This window comes from Pavona decussata, unplaced genomic scaffold (assembly GCF_977016875.1).
Source record: "Pavona decussata unplaced genomic scaffold, jaPavDecu1.1 SCAFFOLD_155, whole genome shotgun sequence".
NCBI lineage: Eukaryota > Metazoa > Cnidaria > Anthozoa > Scleractinia > Agariciidae > Pavona > Pavona decussata.
The window spans coordinates 2,545,089-2,570,852 of NW_028145567.1; the positions used below are offsets into that span (position 1 = coordinate 2,545,089).

A 25,764-nucleotide genomic window follows, 5' to 3' on the forward strand; every position below is an offset into this window, starting at 1 on the left:
ACACCCTACGACTTTGTCGCATGCGACAAGCTTACGACAAGCCTACGACCCGAATTGTTCCGTGTAAATCAAACCTACAAATCACTTGCGACTGTCGTGTACGCAAAACAAATGTCGTAGATGTTTTAAAATCCCACGACAATCGTAGGTATAGGCAAAGTTGAATGACGAGAGTTGCGTGCAATTTTTTGCATGACGCGAGCAGCGCGCGCTCTTGAAATCGCATGCGACAGTCGTAAGCAAAAGTTGTACCGTCTAAATCGGCCTAAAGGCTGTCGAGTTTTCATTTGAGTGATCATACCTGAGCATTTTATCGAGAAACAGAAAAGTTTCTCTCAGTTTTCCTTCTCCACCCATGTTTGGGTGGAGCAGAAGAACGGTTACTGTACCTCTGAAAGTGGCATGCACTAAATTGTAGTCCGGTCTTGTCAGAATCTATTATTTTGCACGCTTTTCAGTCGTGCATTTTAATCCAGCAAAAACTAAAAGCATTGGGGGTCCCTTTCAAAGCACACTTAATTGCCATTCTCAAGCACTTCGCAAGGCCTGGTTCAAAGAAGGCTATACAGCTGGCAAAGGGAACTTAAGCAAAGGCAACGGCAACGAAAACGTCACTTGAAAATATTACTTCATTTTATTTGTGCTACTTCGCGATTATTTCAACTCATCCATCGTGTACATAAACGGCGGACTATCCACGAACCAAATTCGAGTTAAGAAAGTGAATGAAAAATTCACTGCCGTGCGTTCACGTTCTGCACAGAACCTTGAATTTGGTCATTTCACGTTGTTGTTTTGCAGAGGGCGGCACAGAAATGTATCAAAATTTAAAACGCACGTGCAGAGCGATTGTTTTTCCTCATTAAACCTGTTGTTATGCGGCGTTGTTGCTGTCGTCGCCGTCGGCGTTGCTTAAGTTCCCTTGGGTGCTTGGGAGGGTTTCAGTCGTCCCTAGCTCCTGTTATGTCTTTCTTGTGGGTCACGAACGTGGCACAAGATCTTTAGTTTAACCGAAAATCTTGTCTTCAAAGAATTGCGACGGGTTCAATCATGGAGTTCTTGCTAAATAGAAAATTCATGAAATATTTTTTTTCAAGACACAATAGCAGAAGTTGAGAAAGTGAGCCAACATTTCCAAGTTACACTTCATTTTCACCTTGATCATCCATCGCAAGCTAATAGTTTGAGACAGTGTATCAATATCATCACAAATGTGAACTGCGGATGAAAAATTGAGTGTGTGGTTGCGAAAAGAAAGCCTGAAAAAATTAGTCGTGGACTGCAAGGAATTCGAACCCACCCGTGCAGCGGTGCTTTACCAATTGAGCCATCACGGCAAGCCAATTAGAATGGATGATAGCTCAGTTAGTACCGCACCGGTATCGCGGAGCATAAGTTGCGTACACAACTGTGATAGTTTTTTATTTATTAAAAAGAAAACGTGCAAAAAGTTGCCAGGTTAATTTGTTCGATTTGCTGCATACAAAAAGCTGGGAAATGTACAAAGCAAATAGTTCACTAAATTTATTTTTTGCAAACCTAATCACAAAAATAACTACAATAAAATCAACACGAAATAAAGCTTTCAAACTGCTGGCAGACCTATTTATGGACAGTCAAGTGGGGATAGCAAAAGAGCCAGTAAGCTTGACGAGACGTAAACGAGCGAAAAAGAAGAAAAACAGAAAAGAAAGAGAGAAGAGAGGGATAAGAGGTCCCCCCAGCTTTCTCTCGGCTCGTTCGCTCTAATTCGGTTTTCCTTTCAACTATCCGCACGATAATTCAGTCGCACAACTATTTAGAAAGGTGGATCCTAGCAATCTATAAAGGTATCAGGATGGCTCTTACAAAACAGCAAATTTAAGATGTCGCAAAATCAGCCGTGGTCACACTAAGCCGGCTTTTTCCCAGGTAAAGTAGGATTCAACATTAATAATCTGCCCTCAATTAATAAATTGTTCTCTTTGACGTAACCATGGTTTGTTTATCTAGGTAAATTTTCCTGGGTAAAATTGGTCACACGTACAAAAGAGCATTTCCCAGATAAATGTGCCATTTCCCTGGGTAAAATTGGCCTCATGTAACTACGACTATCGTTAAGATATGTTAAGGCAAGTTTTAAAGTAGGCTTACGACATGTAATCGTGCTTATGTAGCATAAAAGACGCCTGCTAAAAATTCACCGGTTTCCGTAATGAAAACATTTCGGTCTAAAGAAATAGCGTCTGCATGATATTCATTCGAAGCGTGGGACTATGGCTTATTGTCTTCTTTAGTGGCCCTCGATGTAGAAGCTGCTGCCTGCATTCTGTTTAGAAAAAATAGATACGCCAACATTAATTGTACATCTAAAGAGCAAGAGCGAATCCGGGGTTTCTTTTTTTGCCAGAAGAGGGGGTTGGGTCAGTCGGTGTGAGCTGTTATGTGTGTGTATGGGGTGGTAGGAGGGGGGATGGGGAGGGAGAGGAGGTGGTCAAGGGGTCTCGCTATACCAGGAAGTTTTAATAGGATAGGATAGGATAAATTTTTTTAAACACGGTATTTCCATCAGCTTATTAATTATTATCAACTAACAATCTATCTACCAAACCACTATTGCAAAATAAATAGATTTCAAACAATAAAGGCTGCTTTTCTTGGAGGCCGCGTTTAAAATCTTACTTATAATTTATTTAAGACTCTGGCGCCTCAATTTAGGCTTAAAATCGTTCAAGGAAGTCGCTCGTCGTAATTCTGTTCCACAACTGAGCTCCACTGAATGAAAAACGTCTCGTTAGATAATCAGTGCGGGGGTTTGGAATAGCTAGTATATTTTCATTTTAAAAGTTTTGAAAAAAAAAAGAAGTGTCTTTTTAATCCCTTATAGTAGGGGCTGCAACCCTCTCAACACTCCTCTTGGACATGCACCCCCCCCCCCCCCCCTGAAGATCGGTAGGGGCGACCTGTACCATTTGGAACATCTTATGTGGATGGTGGAGAGGACAAAAGAACGAACGACAGAACAATGCTCCTAACCCTAAATAAACAAACAAAAACAATGCAGCCCCAGGTTGACAGGGTCTAGTGAAAATAGAGCTTTTGAAGGATGCAGGTACAGGTTTACTGGATCGGCAAGGCTCACAACAGGAACACTGGATTTCATGAAGTTTTTTTCCGGTACAGAAAAGAAATATCGAAAAAGTAAACACGGTTAGATGCAGGACTGTGTTGCAGTGTTCAATTAGGAGAGATTTACCCCCACTGATTTTGACAACTGTTCACGCAAACTCGAAATTGAATTATAAGTTGGCAAAGCATCACACCATTTTATTTACCTGCAGATTGTATAACAGACTCTCACCGGAGTGAGAATCAACAAGGCTGGTAGACAAAAGACCGCAAAAATCTTGCGGGGAACTCTCAGCGCTGCTGGACAGTAACGAGGGTAACTGCGACCCATGGGAAACGGCCTGGTGGGAAGTGAACTGGAAACTAGTTAGCTCAGTGAACGCCGGCGGTGGGGGAGCTGGGAACTGAGGCGGATACGGGTAATCTGAGATCCGGGAACCCGATTTAGATGATCCGTTAGTCTCCATCTCAAACGCCGATTGGTACATTAGCGCATTCATTGGAGAATTATAGCCATCGTGAATGCTTGTGCTATTCTGGATGGAATCTTTGAGACTTTGGATGTAATTCGTAGCAATCCGCAGCAATTCCAGTTTCGTTTTCACTCGGGTTTCTTCGTAGTTTGGAATCGTGTTTCGTAGCTCTTCAAAGGCGTCGTTCATCTTGCGGACCCGTTCTCTCTCACGTCGATTGGCCAATATTCGCTTGGCTCGCGACATCTGCCTTTTTCTTGGTTTCTTCATTCGGTCTACCGTAAAACATTCCATGGCTGAAAAGGGAATTAAAGATTGAGCCGAGAATTTAAAATTCAAAAGCCAATAGACCATTTCCGAGTAGCTGTGAACCTCATTATGAAAGCGAGGCTAAGTGTAAAGCTTTTCATTTGAAAATTAGTTTTGTTTGCATATAAATGAAAACAAATTTTCACAATGAAAACTTTACACTTAGCTTCGCTTTCATAATGAGGTTCAAAGAAACTCGAAAATGGCCTATCAGGCGAGTTTATTTGGAATTAATCTCTGAAATATGTTCTGAAAAATGTACGGTTTTTCTCATTTAGTTATTTTTGCATGCTCATTAGATATTTATACAAAAATATTTTTTACAAGACAAATTAAGGCGTGAGATAAGTTGGTTATTTCCTGAAGCAACAGTGCAAACTGGCACGTCTTAACCGCTAAACATGGTACCACAAAATAAACACGAACAAAAGCTTATAAAACTTCAAAATCAAACAAAATAACAGAGCAGCTGCGGAGGAAAATAATAATGGCAGCAATAGCTGTCTTAACTTTCTAAACACTTTTGCTTGCCATAAATTCCGCTGAAAATTCCGCTATCAAATATGTCGGATGTATCACATATCTGATATGAGATCAAATTTGTTTTTTCATTTTATGAGTCAAGGCAAATTCAGTTTGATCAATCTGTTCGGATTCTTTAGCTGAAAAGTTAAATTGAGTCAAGGCAAATTCAGTTTGATGAATCTGTTCGGATTCTTTAGCTGAAAAGTTAAATTGCAAAGAGTTTTTGGAAACGGAAACTTATTCCCCCAATTTACGAGCCGTTATTGGCTTTTCGATAATGCTACTTGGCATTTTTTGGCACTTTTAACGAAGTATTTGTCTCTCGGAGAATAAAAGGGATTAGCTTTTCTGCGTTGCGAAAGTTTCGGGTGACCTTTCGCTAAAGTAAACGCCAGTTTTTCCTCACAATTTCATCGAAATTTCTGAGACGGTTATGTCGCTTCCGAACAGATATCCCACGAAAGGAACCATGGGATGCCCTTGATGTTACTGCCAAAAGAGTTTTATTACAAACAGTTAAAAGAGTACTTGCCTTGTTTTGTCGAGAAAAGACGTTTTTCAGTGCCGTAGACAGCCTTCTGATAAGGATTTCCTAATCAGTTGTAAACATTATATAATTTATTTTGATAGCTTTAATATCGTTCACACCAGAGGATCAAGTAACTGTTTAGACTAAGAAATGACAAGGGATTTTTTCAATAATTATTTATATTTTTTTGTGTTTATAGTTTTTGTTTTTGGCGTTGAGTGCCAAGTGGAACGAAACTTCTGCTCTTTCGGTTGCGGTCACTTTAATGGTTTTTTTTTATTGTTGCCTGAAACTGTTCTTGTAGAACTTCAAACTTCAAGGATCTCCGAGCTTAAAGGAAATCTGAAGATTTCTCCGGCGAAATGTCAGCTCGAAATTTCGATACACTGGAAAACTAATTCCTCTCGTTTTCTGAAGGGCAAATGTCTCGATGAAAATTGCGAAGTAAGGCCCACTAACATTTTCATAAAACCAACAACAGCTCGTTAATTCGGGAAATGAGTATCCGTTGCCTAAAACAGCTAAAGCATCCAATCAGATCACACTGCATTAACTTACATAAATATCCCTTAATTAAAAAGCCACCGTGAGATCTCGGAAAATAGAGGGTAACATTTTAAGTGATTTTCTCTTATGTTCCCTTTGGGTGCCTCTGTAAAAAAAGCCCTGGGTAATTTCCGTTTGTTAAAGTAACGATCGTAAAGGTTTGAAAGAGCTCGGCAAAACAGCTGTGGAAATACTCTGCGTCAACTTGCTCAGTATGTTTTCAAAGCTTTTCGAATCCTCCTTGACTCCCGGTGGCGTCACAAGAACCGCTTACGAAAACATTTAAGATCTGTCGTTATACTGAGGAACTGCGACATCAATAACCAGAGGAGAAAAGACTATATATGAACCAGACAAAAACTCCAGTATAAAACGACCAATGTAGTACCTTAAATGGTTGATCGAGCGAAATAAATCACATAATAAGTGCATGGTTCAAGTGCTTATGTGCAGTATGAGATGTTGTGATAAGTAACGTAATGTAGTATTCGTGGATTGGAAGTCCGCGCTGCTAAAGCCTAGCATTAGCACAAGCAAAAGAGAGCTTATTTTGCCGTGAAAATAGCCTCGATACAAGCACAATTACATGCACTATCAAAAGGACAAATTTCATAATTTTCCTTTTCTTGTCAGTGCTTGCGTCGATTTCGTTTTCCTTTAACATAAAGCTCTTATGCTTGTGCTTGTGTCGCTAGTGAAAACCAGGCTTTAAAAATCTTATAATAAAGCGATGGCATGAAACCAGTTCCATTTCATACGCGCGTTTGCAGAATTAATAAAGTTTAATAAAAACTGGATCATTGTATAATGCAATTCCACGGATTTGATTGGCTTAGCGGCCATGGTATATGAGCGATTATACCAAGCCCGAGAAACAGCGACCATTAAATTGTCTTCTTGTTGTTCTTGCAAGCCTACCAATACCGAAGTATTTTTGTGCGGTTTATGACTATGCAGGAAAAGCAGATCTTAGCAAGGCCTATTGGAATCCAAAAAGAAAATTGGGGGTAACCACGCATTTTTCAGAGATAATTAAGCAACAATATCTCTAAAACGTGCCAAAATATAAAACAATGTATGGGATTTTTTTCATAAATTGAAGCTTAATTTTCTTTGAAAAATGCATGGTTACCCCCAATTTTTTTTTGCGATACCAACGACGTTTGCTAAGTTCTGCCTTCTCCGTATAGTTTTAAACCGCGTAAAAATATTCCTTTATTAGTGGGCACCACCCATAGGAAACCCGAGTATCTCGCGATGCGCAGAACGTTTGTGCAGTAACAATAGTAGGCAACGTCCTTATAAGTTCGTCTGAGCTTAATAAGTTAAATAGAGTATAGGGGTGCTTACCATTTACGCAGAACATCCGGATGGAAATTTTCGGCATAAATACGAAATGATTTAGCTTGTCTTAACAGAAGATGGATAACATGCAAAATGTATGAACATCAGCTGTAAATCCCAAAAGGAGTGATAAAAATGCATCACTTCGACCAGAAGCCAATAATTTCAGAAGTAATCCAAATGGAATGATGCCTACCATTTGATTTTCCAACTGGAATTTTCGGGTTTTCCATGTAAATGGTAAGCATCCCGGTTTTTAGCTACTCTTTCATCGTTTGCAACGTGACACACTCTGTTTTGATAACGGAAAAAGTGTGCCTCTCCGGAATGTAAACAACAAGCCATGTTATGAACTATCCAAGCGAAAAGATGAATGTTTTGAAGAAAAATTGAATTAACATTCAGGGTAACTTACAACCACATTACAAAACTTCTGGAGTAGTTATGTATTTTAAATTTAAAACCAAAGTGTTATTTGCGATGGACGTTAAGTTGCGCAGGGGTCGTAAAAATAATCGAGCTAATGTATTTTATTAAAAACAATAAGAAACGAACTTATTGACCTCGCCGATAGGTCAGCGAATATATGTGTGAGATAGTTCTTTTGCAAGACACCAACTCATCACCAAAACGTTTTAGTACTGTTTGTGAACTAAAGGGTTTGATAAAAAAATTGAAAATACTGCTTTAAAAGAAATGTCATTAATTTGCTAGAAAATATTTCGAGCATAGCTTATGCGACCACCCACTAATGCAAAAAATAAAGCAAAACAAAGCGAAACAATTGTTTGCATTACATTATGAATCCAAGCATACTCAAACTTTCCTCTACGATTGCACCAAACGAAAATGAACTATTCCTTCTGAATGTACTTCTGCACTGAACTAGAAATTTACAATTGCCAACAGCGCTGCCCCACGACAGTCGATAAAGTCACAAGCTTAACTCAATTTCGTTGAAACTCTTCTACCCTCTAGTTCGAAAACCGTCGTTTTGCCTAGAATTTTCCCATTCATCTCTCCTACAATTATTCAAATTTGCATAATCGATTTTGAGACGCTCAAGCGCTCAAATGACTAACTCTTTTGAAAGGATAAAGTGGCAAGCATCAGTAAAGTATGTTTGAAGTGACAATGCAATAGCTTGTTCAGAAAATGGCGGCGGAAAGTATCAACAAGGCAGGAAAAATTGCCATTGTCTCTTCCTGATTTTCTTCGTTAGTTAAAAATCTTTAATCTTTTTCCGGACTCCTTTAGCTTAAAAATGAAAGCTATAAGTCTTTTTTGTTGAATGATAGTGTTTTTTTGTTGTTTCTAATAGAGCGTAGAAGTATCGTTGCCCCTGGGGGTGTGGGGAGATATGGGTGGGGTCACAATTTTTGGTTGCGTTGCTGCAGCTATTTCTGGAGAGAGTCAAAGCATTTGCAAGCCGATGATTATTTTCTTTAAAACCTGTCAAAGCGTTTAAGTAAGGAGATAAGTTTTAACCAGTAAAAATCCAAGAAAGTCTATTAATTTACGAAGTAGAGCATAAACACCATTAATTCAGCTGTGCGCGGTGCTTCCTATCTTTGAAGAGGAAGTTTTGTTTTACTGGCGCGGGTTCAAAAATGTCTCCCAGAGAGTTGCACGTTTTCAGGTTTTGGCAGATCCTGCTTGCACATTTTGCTTTGAAACGTCCCTACTCTTATGCCAGACATGAATGGGAACAGGGAGTCGTCGGGCAAACAGTAGCATACAGCCCTTCGAATGACCAAGGACCCATTTTTTGCACTTATCCTGCCGGGTTGCATCGCGTAAACATATCTTATATACGTCTCAAATGAAGTTTCTAGGCGAAGCTGTGAATCAAAGTTCTTGAGAATAGTTTCCCCGAAGGTCCAATACACTAAGAGCGTTATCGTTTGCTGTTCAAGATAGAGATGTATATAAGGCTTTCTTTTCTGGACACATGCATTCCGAAAAACAAGAGACAAACCAAGGAGCTTTCCTGTGATGCTATGTAAAACTACTCGGCCAGGAGATAATCTAATCTTCTTTAAATTTTCCTAGCTATAAGAGCTTGTATCGGCTTTTCCAGCCATTAAGAAGTCAATTAAGTTAATCAATTGCAGCTGTCTACTGCAATCCGTGTAACGAGAACTTACCTCAAATGTAGTCTCCTTCTTGAGGATAAACAGCGAGGAAATTGATCGAGCGTATCGGTGAAGGTTCTACAGACGGCGTCCACGACCACAAATTGCTCTAAGCCTCGCTTCTAAACGTTCGTTATCAAGTTACCATTCTTTCGAAATTTTCTCCCTCAACAAGTCAGATTAACTCGAACCCAGTTCCCCGCTCGCTCCTTCCTCCAAATACAGGGCAATCTTTGATGACGTCATTGCTTACATCTTGCACCTGGTAAGAACAGAGATATTGTGCAAAGTTGATGTATGTGTCAATCTTGGAAAAAGGCGTTTGAGAACTTGCTTTAAAAGTTGTCAGATCCACAGATGTTTGGTGTGCTGTGATGCAACTCTTAACCCCTAACAACTTTTGAATCATTTGAAGTAAGTTCTCAACCGTCTTCTTCCAAGATTGACACAATACTCTAACTTTGCACAGTCTTTCTATCCATGACAGAGTAACTCGTTTGATATTCAACATATTCTTCTAATATATCCTAATTAATGGCGTAGTCCCTACTTATTAATAATTAACTCATTAATAATTCATACGCCCATTGACCTATCAAATGGTCGATAAAACATCACGTGCAGTGGTTTTAAAACCCGATAAAACCTCCTCCTTATTAGTATGCGGCGTTTAATGTTTTTCTCGTATGCTAATTTCCAATGTTTACAAGAGCATCATTGTAATGAACTCTCTTGACACACGCTTTTCCAGGAATGTTTTTGAAGTCGTTCAAAAAACTCGCAGCACGTGTTTTATCGGGTCTAAAACCACTCGGCTGCGCCTTGTGGTTTTAAATCCCGATAAAACACTGCTACTCTTGTTTTAAATATTACTAAAGTACCTCAGTCGGTAGAGCAATGGACTATCAAACCTGGAGGTCGTGGATTCGATTCCCGTCGAGGTCAAAGATTTTTTCTTCGCCTCGTGTGATCTCCCATTTCCTTACTAGGGCTAACGTTCAGTGTGAAATTCATTGGTTCACTTTAGCTCTTTAACATAAATTGCAGAATTACTTTTCTGATACCCATCGTTTGTGTTGCTAAAGGCACAACATTCATTTGTACTCTTCAAACTGACTTATGTTTTGTTAATTTGTGCTAATTAGGAGATCAAAGAATACCTCCTGTAAAAGACAATCCCAAGTTGCACGGAACTTTTCTTATCGTCATTTCAACCAATTTAGTCTGTCGCGTTCTCCCAGAAGTTGCATTCACTTTCTACTAGCTTGCCACCGTTTGCTAGAAAATTTTGAAAAATGAAATGTTCAGTACTGTTTGAACATTTAAGGAGTTTTAATTTTAAAACGTTTTACGAAATAAAGCCCAGATTAACCTTTTTTCCTATATATCTCTCTCTCTCCTCTCCGCTCACGATCAAGTTGGGGGAGCAGGGAAAGGGCAGTGTTTAAGAGCACTCGCCTCCCACCAATGTAGCCATGGTTCGATTCCCGAACTTGACGCCATATAGTTTCTCGATTAAATGCCCACGATGTCTATTTAAATCTCTGCTTTTGTGGATCTTGCATTTGACAAAAAGGCTATTGTATAATTTTTGACAGCTTGATTCAAGCAATAGGTCTTATCACGGTTTTCGACGCCATTTTGACGAGTAGGCAAACAGGCTTGAAATAACAGTGTTTGTATGGAAATCCAATGTCAAATAATTTTCGTAAAACATCGCTTGTGAAAAATTCGTCAATTGGAAACTTTTGGCACTAGGAAAAGGATTTTAAGAAAAAGATTGGAGGGATGTAGCTGTGCCAGAAGGCGTCCAGTGGTGTTTTGAACTTTCCATACATTTGTCTGTAAAGCGAACCAGCCGTGAACTGCTACTAAAAATAGTTCGCAGGAAAAAATAGAGGGAAATGTATGGAAAGTTCAAAACACGACTGCACGCTTTCTGGCACAGCTACATCCCTCCAATTTTTTTCTTAAAATCCTTTTCCTAGTGCCAAAACTTTCCAATTCATGAATTTTTCAGAAGCGATGTTTTATGAAAATTATTTGACATCGGATTTCCATACAAACACTGTTATATCAAGCCTGTTTGCCTACTCGTCAAAATGGCGTCGAAAACCGTAATAAGGCCTATTCAGGAAGAAATTTACATGAAAAAGAAAAAAAAAAAAAAAACCCGGTATACAGCATTTTATAACTTACAGTTCATATCACGATGGCAAATCCTTACGTAAGGTCGAGTAAACATAAACGCCGGATCTCGAATAAACATTTGAGGTGTTTATTTTCAACTTGATCTTGCGGACTCGGTGGTAGGAGTGGCGTTCAAATTAAGAATTAAAGAACATGAAACATTCACCGTTGTGTGTTCACGTTCTCCACAAAACCTTGAATTTGGTCATTTCACGTTTTTGTTTTTCAGAGGACAGCAAAGAAATGTACTAAAATTTAAAACGTATATGCAGGGTGATTGTTTTTCCTCATTAAAGCTATTGTTTTGCGGCGTTGTCGTTGCCGTCGCCGTCGTCGTTGCTTAAGTTTCCTTTTGGAATGGCGTCTGAACTGGACTTAAATAACTGGACACAAATATCCGACAACGTTGCGTAACCACTGAGACTAATTCTTGAAATCCACCCTAAAACAATCTTGGGCCATTCAAGCGAAATCGTTTTCATTTTTGTTTCCTATCTTGAATGTAACTCTGCACTTCAAATTAATTATAGTAAAAGGGAAATTGTTTTGCATTGCACACATGACACTCTCCCAAAACGCACTTGACTCTGGATGTTGTTATTGTTAATTGCGCATGTGCAAATTTCCACGGTCTTTTCAAAACTGCGTGCCTCACGCTGACACGTGAATCATAAAGAATCTGATCGACTTGCACGTGAACTCAGTTGACAAGTTATCATCTCTGGGCTATTACACAAAAAGTCACAGAAACGCTCAGAAACTATTATTTGACGCATGGTAACACTGCCCAAATATGGCCAAATATGTGCACTACATATTCTTCGTCCGTAATCAACAGATTACGATATACGTAATTTCGTGTGTCGGGGAGAAAAATGGCAAAATAAAGATCGTCTCCGGCTATCTGCAATACCCAAATATGGTCATGTTGCACTGAATATTCGTCGTCCGTAGTAAAGATATCCCGCGATATACGTAATATCGTGTGTCGGGGAGAAAATGGCAAAATAAAGATCTTCTCCACCCGTTCTGAAATTGTGCTTTTTTAATCACTGTATTGAATAATAAAACAATTATCCTGCTTAATCTTGCGGAATTTCGCCTGAGTTTAGCCAATTCGGCCTACGGCTCTACACACATAAAAATTGATAGAATTTAATTTAAGTGGCGGAAATGCTTACCTGCATAGCTAGTTTTCAGGTACTCCGTTCAATGAAATACACTTTAAAATACAGATTAAATACAAAGATACAAATTTAGAAAAAATACAGCACAAGAGAAACTGATTTTAAAGGGGAAGTATCACAGGAATTTAGTGTTATATCAAAAACTCCAAAGCGTTTAATTATCAACAGAAACCTAAAAGTACCGCTCAAATTTGATGTAAATTATCACTTCATTGTACTAAGACTATTGATGAGTGTCTCTGGCCACAGATGGACTGGGTTAGAATGGACGGCAACTTGAAAAAAGTTGGGCTAACTGTTTTCAAGTTCTCGCAGTTTCGTTTCCAAAATAAACCAGAGCACGTCATGAGTTGTTCCTTTCACGAATTCAGTTGATTTCATTTTCTTGATGTTCTAGAATTATTTTGTAACTAAGTGAAGGTGTTGTCGCACCATTTTCATGATACTTTTGAAAAGGTCAAAATCCCCATGATACTTCCCCTTTGAGGACGTTGTTATACAAAGAAGCCGTCTGGGACGAACGTGGGCAAACATCCGAAGTGCGTCTGGTTATACGTGTCGAAGTTCGCGCGTCTAGTGTAGATTAAGGGGCTGTTTACATGGAGGGAGGAAGATCCTAGAGGGCGGATCATCCTAGCGCCATATCTTTTCTCTATTCAGTTGTACTTGGCCCTAGCGCTAGGATCTTCCTAGAGATAGGAACTTCCTCGCTAAGAGATAGGAAGATCATAGCACAAGGAAGATCATAGCACCATGTTAACTACTTTCGCTCGGAAGATCCTAGTACTAGGGACAAAAAGAACAAACATGGCGGCCGCCGGGCGTTCAGCTACTAAAGGGCGAAAGTTATTCTTCTTTCCCTTCTCCACTTGGTATCCACTTCGGCCGAAATTTCTGCATGTAAAGGAAACGAAAAGTTTTTCCGCCTTCTAGGATCTTCCTAGTGCTAGGATCTTCCTCCCTCCATGTAAACAACCCCTAGAACAGACACAAGCGTGTGGACGAAGCGTGAAGCGTGTGAACGAAGTATCTTTGATTGTGCGTCACTGAAGACGCACTAAAATAAATAGTTCATCTAAACGCATACTGCGTCTTGTGCCCGTCTTTGTACAAGACGAACTACGACATGCATGATGGCGTAATCAGACGCACTCCAGATCAAGTTCGCCGAGATAGATCATGCGTCTCTCGTATAAAAACAGCCACGTAAAACTTTGGTCCAAAGTAATAACTATACAGTCTATATATGGTACCACAATGAATACACGTGTTTTTAAAATTTATTCTATTAATTCAAACATTTTAAAGAAAATGACAAGTGGTTTGACAGCATCACGTACAAGTTAATGCAGCAAAAAGTCGTCCTTTCTGTCAATCCAAAAAAGAAGGCAGAAATGATGAAAGGAGGAAAGAAAGGAAGAACAAAATCAATACACGCTTTGGCCACATCCCATTGGATCAACCCTCTCAAAACCAAAAAGAGTTGGTCCAAATAGGACAGGGCGTCAAAAAAGCATGATAATTAAGGAACAATAACCTTATAGCCTACTTTTCAGCAACTTGCATCGGAATTTTGTTGACAAGACAAGTTTCCAAGGTGTGTCACACAAGTGCAGAAACAGTTTTCCAGAATCATTGTTTCCGAAACGTTTTTATTTTTATCTGTTTGGGCGCACGCGAAACATTTTACTTACAAAAACATTTTGAACTTTCTAACAACGAAATACCAAAAATTGTTCATCACTGTCTCGAAAGACGTTTTGTTTCCGAAACAACTGTTCCCCGTTTTAACACACACGGAACTCTTTGGTAAACAATAGAGAGATTTAGACGACGACGCAACACAGTTCGCAGCAGATTAACGATAAGGCGACACTAACAGATAGAATGATATTTGACAGGAACTAACAAAAAACAAACTTGTCAGTTTTAACCTAACTTAAGGTCATTCCCCTAAAATAGAACCAACAATCAGATTTTTCCAAACTTTGCCCATGTGTGGTTCACTATATGTAAACTGCAAAAATGAAATAAAAAGAGGGGATCACCGTGCTTGTTCTTCAGCAACGAAGCATTGAAATATGGTAATTTCTGCATTTTTGGACAAAAAGGACTAAAATAGAGCATTTGCCAAAAACGGGAATTATTTTCTGAAGAGAACAGTTAACGGCTCATTTCATAGAATTTTTTCCCTGTTCATAAATCATTTTCGATGTGAAATCTGTTTGAAAACTATTCCTAACCAGTACTACTGAGATATTCAACAAAATAATCTAATTCATTACCTGTGAAGGTAGGCCAAAATGTCCATTGGCTAGATTTTAGGCGCAAAATTTGCTATTTCTAACACTAGGATTATCCTTAAATTTTCACGGTAGTTGGCAAACGATATTGTGGTTAGTAATCGGAAAAGAGAAAATAGGTTCACCGGGTTGGTTTTGCAGATATTTCACAAAGCAGTGGTAAATCGAGCTTCAAAACTGGTTTCTCCGCGAAGGGACTGGGGTGAGTCTTATGAAAACACCTTAATTTCCGCGCAAAATGCATATTAAGAATTTTGCCGTTAGATGCAAGTCAGATTGAGTGATACTCAGTAGTAGCTAGAAATGAGCGTAAATTTTTTATTTTGCCATTATGCGCAGTAGAGTTGCGCACTGCAAAACAGGGGAATGACCTTAACAAAATTCGTCCAATCACGCATTGCATGTGCGAAATGGAATTTACACATCGACACCCTCTCAGTTATGCGCAAGACTCAAGCTTCTTTCGTGAAGCGTAATTAGGTAACCAATACTCACACGAGCTGGTAAGTGCTGACCATTTTAAAGCGTATTTTAAGGAAGGAAGAGAAAGATCGCTTTGTAGCTCGGATAGTTTTTTTTTTGTTTCATAAATTTTTAACACGGCTGCAGTAAAGGTAAGGCGTCCAAACGTGGGCAAGAAAGTCTAAACAAATCATTGATCGATAAGTTTCAAAAAGTTTTATGTTCTTTCCGGGCAACATCTACAGTCTTAAATAACAGCTACTTTGTAAAACATCGCAAATTCATGGTCGCATCGATAGCCACCGTAATTAATCTTTAGCTTCCCCTTGGAGTGCCAAAGGACAAAACTTGGTAAACTTTCAAACACGACTGAAAACAGAACTTAAGATTGTTTATCTCATCTTGAACGGATGCACTCAGGAGTTCATAACTGATAACATTACCCTAGGAAAGTCGTGCTCGGTATCTTCTACATTTGAATAATTTTCACTTAAACAATAAAAAAATAAGAAACAAAAAAAGAAAACAAACGAGGACCTGAGTGAAAGGTGATATATGGACTGTAAGAAAGAGAGAAGGCTTCTTTACGCAGCAATGAATTTCATTTTACGTACATCGAAGTGATGGAAAAAAACCTACTGAGAAAAGGCGGGACTTGACCCAGGTTTACCGGAAAAAAACAGGATTCTTGTTTACATTTAATTTCTTTTTTGTTTGTTTGAGAATAAGCCGCAAAATTCCCCAGATATCAATTCTTGTCTAATTTCACGCAATGAGAAAAAAACAACAACCCGAATTTACGTAACTTTTTTTTTCAAGTTTAATCCCCTCATTCACTCTCTACTATCTGTTTTCAGTTTCAGTTATGGAATGCTTTATTGAAGACCAAACAAAGAAACCAGCCCAAAAACGACAAATGTCCAGAGAAAAGCGACTCTTAGCAAACCGACACGAGCGAGAACGGGTCCGAAGGATGAACGATGCCTACGAACAGCTACGAAGCACGATTCCCAACTACGAAGAAACCCGAGTGAAGACAAAACTAGAACTACTGCGGATCGCTACAAATTACATCCAAAGCTAGAAGGACCACCGCCAGAGTCTTACTCAGAATGGGTATAATTCTCCAATTAATTCCCTATTGCACCCGTCCACGTATGACATAGCCTCCCACGCAGTCGTTTTTAGGGGACTCGAATTACCTCCTCCCCACAAACGCCTGCTTACCCAAGCGCCACATTCCTTTCCGCCGCTCAGCCAATCACAGTGAACCTTCTAAAATCTGGAAGGTTGACCTTGACCTCAGAACGCCTATCGCGAGAACAGTGAAAAACATCACGGCAGAGACAGAACTTGACCGAACTTACGTGAGCTTTGAGCACCGTTTGCCCTACGTTCAAAATTTCTTGTGTAAATGCCTATCAACTGACTGCAATCCGGCAAAGAATTCGTCACGGGAAATAGCAGTATTTTCGTCAATTTGCAGACTGGTTACGCAAAGTCGCTTCAATAATACTTTATCAAGCTTTGCCTTCAATCTTGTCGACCTTGTCGGTGTGGAGGAAACCGATATATTAACCGATATGTCGGTAAAGTTTAAAGATTTTGCAGTTGAAACTCGCTTTGTTGTTGCAATTCGTTCGGGGCATGTGCGTCATTTTCCACAAGGACCACAAGTTGATCGTTGTCGTTTAACATTGCATTTAATAGTCTTAATGGACTGATAAATACTGCAGATCTCCCCTTGATACCTTCTGCATTCCTGTTTGCTCTCTCGAATCGAGTATTATAAAGTCTCTCGTAGCACTTCGTACAAACAAACAAATCTGCTCCAGAGTTTCTGCACCCGAATGTCAACTCGATCAGGCGGGGAAGATCGGTTACACTTTCCCGAAGATTTAAATTGACTCCTTCGGCAGATAACGTTGTCAAAACGATGCAGAAGAAGCGCTTGTATTCACATTCGATATTTGTTTTGGCGTTTCAGCCATGACCAGCCATTCCAGAAGTGAAAAAATATCTATATTCGAACTTATAACTCCCGCATCTCTCAAGACTGTACCAGAGACTGTACCAGGCTCGCGGTAAACGGAAGCGGCCATTGTAAACAGCAATTTGATTTGATATCATTAGACAATGCCTCAATGATGATTGGCTAGGGTGCTGGGGATTAAAACAATGGGAAAGGAATGTGGCGCTTGGGTAAGCAGGCGTTTGTGGGGAGGAGGTAATTCGAGTCCCCTAAAAACGACTGCGTGGGAGGCTACGTATGACATGGAGAACGGAGCTTTAAAGTCGGGGTCCCGGATCCCCGATTACCCGTATTCGCCTCAGTCCCCTGCTCAGCCATCCCCGTTATCCCAGCTCCCCCTGTGTCACTTTGCTCCCCATCAGAAAGTTTCCATTGGATCCCAATTCCCTGTGTCAGTGAGGACCTGCCCTGCAAGCTCCGCCCACGATTTTTGCAGCTTGTTCACTAGCACTGTTGCTGATTTGCACGCGGAAGAGAGTTTCTTGTTCAGCTTACAGGTAGCTACTAGCTTCAGAGGAATGATTTTACGTTTAAACATATTTAAACTCGGTTACTATTTTGAAATATTTGTATTTGATGAGGATGTTTTTGTTAATCTTAACAAATCTTATGAAGCTGTTGGTTATCATACAAGTTACATTCGCACGTTTTGGCCGAAAAATTCTTGACTTGGTGCTCTCTCGGATTAACATTTCATGAAAACTGTTTAACAGAAGATGTCGGTTTTTGCCGGCATTTTCTCTCAAGTTCATGTATCTCAACTCGATGTAATTCTATAATAACACTTGTTCAATTTTCACTCTCAAACAGAACGCAGCTTCTAGCTTCTACAATAAAGACCAGTAACCCTGATCCGATGTGATGGAATATTTTAAGCCTGGTGAATAAATGAGAATGGTGTATCATTCAATAAGTGACACAGGCATACTCGGAAAAAAACCCGAGTGGCAGTCCGAAGTAGTAATCGGAAGGTCTTAGGTTCGACACCTGATAGGAGCACTCGGATTTTTTTCCGAGTATGCCTATGTCACTTACTGAATAATACATCATTCTCAACTTCAAACTTTCCCGAGAGAAAAAGCGCGCGAAATTTGTTGGTCGTGGGAGCCGCAAGTCAAATTGTACTTGGGTAGCAACCGTGAAACTTAGCAACGTGATAGGTAAATGTAACACCTTTTTCCTTATAACAAAAATAACTTATTTTATGTTACAGGGTATTATGGCCAGCTTGGACACAGTAACAGAGAAAACAAATTTACTCCATGCGAAGTCGAAGCCTTCTCTTCAATGAAACACAAAGCAAAGACACTCCGTTGTGGTGATTGGTCGACATTTGTGATTATTTCAAAATGATCTTCTTTTAAAGCTAGTGCACACGCACAAACGTTTCTTTCCAATGCCCCTGGTCTGTATCAGCATTCGTACATGATGTAATTTGTGATAATCTGTATTGACATCAATTACTTTATTTTTGAGGACACGAAACAGGGAACTGGGTGCAAGCGTAGTACGCGAAGGCTCATGGTTAGCACGTTTGTAAAAAGAGGAACTTTTGACATTCTACGGTCAGCCTTACCACTCGCAATTTCGGATAAGTTTTATTTTTTGGATTGGTTTTATGTAAATATTGTTCTTTAATTTATCTTTCTGTTTTGTTGTTTAAATTATAACCTAAATTAAAATCCCAATAATAGCACATAGTACTGGTCGGGGATACACGTGTCCCTACTTTTCCCAATCAGTGGTTTTTGGCGTTTACGTGTCCGGCTGAGGCCATGTAGGATATCGATGCATTTTTTTTTATCCATTTTGCTGTAATCTTATTGATGTGTTAATTCAAACATATCTTGGGCTTGGCTGACCAACGCACCCATGCCTCATAGACTTAGAGTTTGCTTGGTTGTGTAGTGAAGGCAAAATAGCGAGTTTGTCAGTTCAAGGCCTTGCACCTCGCTGAGGCAATGCTGGGGTCAATTCAATAAAGAAATTACATTTGTAGTTTTTACACGTGTAATTTACACGTGTAAAGTCCGACTTGTAAATACAAGGATTCAATCAAAGAATTCTCCACACTGGAATTTACACGTGTATCCCTGGTCAGAATACAAGTGTAAATTACAATTGTAGCCTTACAATTGTAAACTCCGTTTGAATACGTGTATTTTTTGAATACGTGTATGTCCCTTCTATCCCTTCAATTAATATATATGCGGTTCTCCTTTCTTCGTTCTCAGTTAGATATTCTTGAGACCATTGTTGAGCATGTTATCCAAGCAACAAACGTTACTTTTAGCCCAGCTTCTGAGGGACCACAAAATGATAGTTTTAGCGCCATTTCAGTCGACAGTGACGAAGAAGGCAAAACAAGTCGCGTCAGCGAAGTGCAAGTTTCTGCCGCTGAAACTGGCAATGGCAGGGGCGGCTCACCAAAAATGCTATCCAAGCACACTGTCTTAAAAACAAAAGGCCAAGAAAAATCAGACGTGAGGCTCTGCCATCAGTTAGAAAGGCCAAGGGGATATCATCAACTGCACATAACAAGGCAGCAGATCTAAAGGACGACATACTGCGCCTTAGAAAAAGAAAACTCCAACTGGAAAATATAGAGCTAAGATTGGAGATAAAAAGGCTCAGAAAAGATCTTGAAAATTAAATAATTTTATTAAACAGCGTCCAATTGCAAAATGGCATTTAACAAGACGAAATCAGTAATCGTTTGGACAGTTGCTGAACTTATTACATTTATATTATAATACTTTGAATATTGAGTGGAAAAACTGTAAATTGCAACCTGTGAAAGGTTTTTGCACTTAAAATAAGACCATGGTTACCAATTAAACTAGCACGATTGTGACCTACAGTTTCTTTTTCTTTTCCTAGTAAGGTAGATGTGCACTTTTTGACAGTCTTGTTGCAAAATAAATGTAATGATTATCGTCATTGAGTAACAAATGACATATTAATGCCCTTCCAAAAAATATGGCGTATTTCGTCGTGGACTGCTCTCTTTTGATGATATTGAAACAGATTAAATTTTGAAGTGTCATTAGATTTTATTTTTCACACTCATAGGAAGTGCTGCAGCAACTGCTGTTGTCTGTCCTCTTGTTTCTCTGTTGTCGATATCTAGCTCATCTTCTTCAATGTCGAGATCTGCATCGTCAAGAGGATCATCACCGTTATCACTAAACAGAATGCAGAGGTTGTGCAGTATAACAGCACATGCACTTGATAATCTCGGCAGCTCTTTTCATGTTTCTCACTCTCATTCCCCTCTGTAGAGCACAGAACCTTTCCTTAAGAATGCCATAGAACGCGATGAATGATATTCCATACTGTTGATATGGAGATACCATGACAAGAGTGCATTATGTGATAGAAGGAATTTGTACCAAGGAAGTGGAGAAATACTAAAAGTTGCTGTCTTGCAGTTCGCGCTCGGTTACATCTCGTTCTGTCCCAAGCGCGGGCCTATTAATTCCAAAAGATGGCCGAACGGCGTCGACAGGGAGACGAAACTTCTCTCGAAATTCCCTCGGCTTTTTGGGCCTCAAACAGCCGTCTTTCCTCAAATTTCCTAGGTCGACGGACTATCTGACGTCTCAGGAGCTCGTCGAGTTCCTTTTCTCTCGAAGACGACATGTTTTTACACTACAATTTTTTTTCTGAAGTCTTTCTCAGTGTGTTCACAAGTGACAAGCGATTTGTATTTTGCACTTGTGATTTACAAGTTGGACTCTTGTAAAAATACAAATCGGACTCTTGTAAAAGTGTTATTAAATTGGATTCTTCCCATATTTTACACGTGTAGCGTTACACCTGTAATTACAGGTCGGACAGTTGTAACCTGGACTTGTTCCGATTTTTATTAAACTCGTCTCCGGCTGCGCTTGTAAATACAATTGTCCGACTTGTAGATTACAAGTGTAAAAGTTTTATTGAATTGACCCCTGGAAAAATATTCTCGCCTATAAGGCCTTTCCCGGGACGTGCCGGTGGATTGGGCCCCTCTGTCCTGAACAGGGTGTATAATTTCGAGCGAGTCTGTCCTAATCAGGGTCTGGACCTATCCTAGACAGGGTATGTCTGCAAGACTGTTGTCGAGTATTAAGCAATCCGAGATTGGAGACGTTTATCTGCTGTATCAATTTAGCAGGTTATCGGTCAAGAGTAGATCATTTTTAGGACTATTGTATTCAGTATCTAAATAGGGTCTTTAAAATGGGCTTTGTCCTACGCAGGGTAGGTATTTAAGGTTATTTTGGTCCCAAACAGGGTCAGAGTTTCAAACCCCCAGGGGTAACCCCTATACCCAAACATGGGTCAATTTGCGCGATTCTGATAAGAAGCTTGCTATTCCCTTGCCACGTACTAACTATTACAAAAAAAGCTTTCTCTATAGTGGTGCAGTCCTCTGGAACAGTTTACCCTCAGCTGCTATGCAAGCAGCATCTCTGACTAATTTCCGACGACTGCTAATTAATTCCGACACGGCATTCATGTAAAACAGGCTTTAATTTAGTTTACTTTTCTTTAATAGTTAGCAATATTTTAAATTATAGAAGATTAATCTGCATACATAGTCTCTTGTAATGAGTTGTTGCTTTTATATTAAATTGTTGAAGCCTGATGTATTTACCGTGTTTTTTAAAAAAAAGATATTAAATAAATAAAGATGATGATGAAGTACCCCCCTCCCACCCTCCGGGAGGAGGGGGTCATGGCTTTTCAACAAAGGCCATGTAAAAAAAAAAGCTTGGACACTTCTTCCAACACTAATTTCTGCCTGTGTAACTCTCAGACGTTACTGAGAAACGTTATAATGGTAACGCTATAATTTTTGTTTTGTTTTGTTTTTCTTTTTTTAATCACCCAAATCTGGATCTCAAGTCAGACCTGGTCAAACGCTAAGCACTGTAGACAAGGTTCGCACAGAGTATGCAATTCTTGAAAAAAGTATGGAAATCTGCAAACAAGAAATCCAGACGCGGAAAAGGTTAGGAAAATTAAGATGAAGTCTGGAAATAAGTGTGGAGTTTGTTCGGATCTACAGCAAGTGCTTTTAAAAGTGTTAAGTGAAATCTATGTCAGCTAGTCGAATTTCATCTTAATCGTCTAAACCAAAATTCTTTCTGTTTTAGGAGTGTGATATGACTCATAACTTTGAGTCTGGAAAAAGAAAATATGGAAAAAGTCTTGAATTTTGGATACAAAAATATGTACGAACCTTGTATGAAAAGAAAAATCTTCTTGCGATCCAATATAGGCCCTTCAACGATTCTGCTACAATACATCCTACACGGTGACAAATATAAAATATAACAAGTAGCTACAAGGAGCCACTGGAGCTCATTTCGGAAGTGAAAACAGCGTTGGTCTAATGCAGTTGGCTCGCCATACGATAGATTCAGTTTAATTCAATGTTCTCTGTGTCCACTAATCAGGCTTACTGGTCTTCATTGTAGAAGCTGGAAGCTGCGTTCTGTTTGAGGGAGAAAATTGAACAAATGTTATTTGTTAGAATTACATCGAGTTGAGATACATGAACTTGAGAGATATGTCGGCAAACTTGGCAAAAACCGACATCTGCTATTAAACAGTTTCCGTGAAATTTTAATCCGAGAGGAGCAAAGTCAAGAATGTTTGTGCCAAAATGTGAGAAATTTAACTAGTATGATAAACAACAGCTTCAGAACAATTGTTAAGATGAAATGAAAACATCCTCATCAAATACAAATATTTCAAAATAGTAACCGAGTTTAAATATGTTTAAACGTGGAATCATTCCTCTGAAACTAGTAGCTACCTGTAAGCTGAATAAGAAACTCTCTTCCGCGTGCGAATCAGCAACAGTGCTGGTGAACAGGCTGCAAAAATCGTGGCTGGAGCTTTCAGGGCGGGTCGTCTGTGACACAGGGAACTGCAATCCAATGGAAACTGTCTGATGGGGAGCAAAGTGACCCAGGGGGAGCTGGGATAACGGGGGTGGCTGAGCAGGGGACTGAGGCGAATACGGGTAATCGGGGAGCCGGGACCCCGACTTTAAAGCTCCGTTCTCCATGTCATACTTGGACGGGTGCATTAGGGAATTAATTGGAGAATTATAGCCATTCTGACTAAGACTCTGGAGGCGGTCCTTCAAGCTTTGGATGTAATTTGTAGCGATCTGCAGTAGTTCTAGTTTTGTCTTCACTCGGGTTTCTTCGTAATTGGGAATCGTGCTTCGTAGCTGTTCGTAGGCATCGTTCATCCTTCGGACCCGTTCTCGTTCGTGTCGGTTTGCTAAGAGTCGCTTTTCTCTGGACATTTGACGTTTTCGAGCTGGTTTCTTTGTTTGGTCTTCAATAAAGCATTCCATAACTGAAAGTAAAAACGGATAGTAGAGGGTGAATTAGGAGGTTAAACTTGGAAAAAAAAATTTACGTAAATTCATGATCGAAAGTTAAGTCCCGACCAGCTGCCCCTGGGTCTCCGAGGATGATACTAAAGAGAAAACATCACCGACCTAGGGCATTAACCATTGTATAAACAATCCGGAAATATCGATTGTAAATCATTCTAGAAAGCTCACTATTATTTAAGTTAGTGGAATTTAGTATTGTCAGTGTATATTAGTCTAAAATATTTGATGTGTTGTTTACTTCATCATTAAATAGGCTCATGCGGGGATGTGTCAATAAAATGTATGTACATCGCATGAAGGACAAAATGTTCGGAAATTTCATCCGGAATTTTCAGGGTTTATATATTTGCCGTTATTTTCGCTCTACCGGAGGTGCACTCTTCGGAACTTTTGGAGGGGTTGTGTGGCTTGGTTGCCCAAACCCTGACTCTATTTCAGACCAAATCTGTAATTTTCTGGTATTCTTTTTCAGACCAGGTCCACTTGTTCAAAGGCCAGATAACTTTATCCGCTGGATATGGCACTATTCAGTGTCTAAACTATACTTCACGTTAAATGTTGAACAAGGTTTTAGTACCCTCCCAAACTTAACTGTGGTTGGAGTGTGCATATTCGCTTGCACAAGAAGAAATACTGAAATATTTGCACAGATTGAAACTGTCGGATAGTGACTTATCCGCAGGATAAAGTTATCCGGCCTTTGAACAACCGGAGCCTGGCCTCTAAAATAATATTCCTACCCATTCGTAGATCTGGTCTCTAGAATCCATACCCATTTTCAGACCAAAAACCATAAACTTTGGCGCCGCACATACCTGTATAGCCCACATAGGGAAGTACCCCCTAGATAAGTATCTCATGTTAGATGTTTTGTTATATAGTATCGCTTTTTAGTGTAATTACTCAGGTGATTATAGAGATTCTGTTGATCTGATTGGTCGAGGATTGCGTCATATCCTGCTATAATCACCTCGCGCGAGGTGATTATAGCGGGAGCACTAACTTTCAAAATGGCCGCTTAGCTATTTGTTGACATTTCTGAAAAAGAAGTAAATAGGATGAACGAAAATGCAATTCCGAAAGGCACTAAAGATGCAGCTAAGTCCGAGGTGACACTTTTCGAAGGCAACAGATGAAAATTTTGCCAATTGTAATAAAAAACCCTTGTAAATTGTATGTTGTCGATCTCGTTGACTTAAAATGAAGGCAACAAATTAAGTTAAATTCGAGCAAGATTTTCTTTATTAACAGAATGATTTCACAAACAAAACGAGTTTAAGACAGAATTTGAAAGCATGTAAGTATTAAAGCAAGATGAATAAATGTCTCGGTAAGTTTTACGTTTCAGTGACGAGAAAAGAAAACAGTTTTTATAATCTGAAAACTAGTTTGTTGTCGGTTCGAGCGGCTCTCGACCACCATCTAAAGTCACTGCCTCACAACAAAATATTTTCATCTGCGACAACCGTGTACTTGCTTAGTGAAGCCAACAAATGACTTAATTCCTACCTGAAGCAGCTTATCTCCGAGGGCAATTTATAAACGTCCGTTAACCGGCGAAGCCATCATGTCAACAAGAAATTGTGCAATTAAATGCTATCGCTAACACTTGTGATCCCGGCTCGAGTTTTACACCAAACAGCCTGGTTCATCTCCATCTATTTCGGTAAACGGGTCGGAGAAAAACAACATTCATTCACAGAAGTCAATGCTTCGTCTCGATGAAGCGGCAGTTAAAGAATACTGACATTCTGCTCGAGGCCGTGTGCAGTTTATCGATTGCGCATGTGATTTCGATTGAGCATGTGATCGGCAGACTGCGCGTCTCTGTTCATTGACGCGTGACGATTTGAAACAAACAAACAAAATCGACATTTTTCGGACGGTACTTGTTTTTCTCTTATAATCACCTGAGTAATTATACTAAAACAATTATTCGCCTTAGGCTCAGTAAATATTGGTGAATATTCACCAATATTTACTTCGCCTTCGGCGAATAATTGTTAAATATTTTTGCGAGTTGTTGCGCATTTTGACGAGCCCACAGTGCGGGTCAAAATACAAACAATACTAAATATACGCCGCAATACTACGCATCAAAACAACTGATGTTTCTCTCGAGTATCGATATTGTTTAGGGAAACCCCAGTATCGATTGGTATCGAATATTTGGTATCGATGTCGACCCACTCTAAGTATACTTGTATCGGTCCTTTTG

At 39.5% G+C, this 25,764-nt stretch overlaps 2 protein-coding genes across 2 annotated transcripts; both read right to left on the reverse strand.

Moving 5' to 3' along the window:
* Positions 1-1,129: 1,129 nt before the first annotated feature.
* LOC146465852 (neurogenin-2-like) lies at positions 1,130-9,138 on the reverse strand. Its single transcript, XM_085127959.1, has 3 exons — positions 8,982-9,138; positions 3,315-3,877; positions 1,130-2,308 (listed from the first exon to the last, which is right to left on the reverse strand). Exons 2-3 carry the CDS (start codon positions 3,873-3,875, stop codon positions 2,273-2,275), a joined length of 597 nt encoding a protein of 198 aa, XP_084984085.1. The 5' UTR covers positions 3,876-3,877; positions 8,982-9,138; the 3' UTR covers positions 1,130-2,272.
* A 12,438-nt stretch (positions 9,139-21,576) lies between these two features.
* On the reverse strand, positions 21,577-25,550 carry LOC146465853 (uncharacterized). The gene is made up of 3 exons (XM_085128115.1): positions 25,056-25,550; positions 22,950-23,503; positions 21,577-22,625 (listed from the first exon to the last, which is right to left on the reverse strand). Exons 2-3 carry the CDS (start codon positions 23,499-23,501, stop codon positions 22,590-22,592), a joined length of 588 nt encoding a protein of 195 aa, XP_084984241.1. The 5' UTR covers positions 23,502-23,503; positions 25,056-25,550; the 3' UTR covers positions 21,577-22,589.
* Between the last annotated feature and the right edge of the window lie 214 nt (positions 25,551-25,764).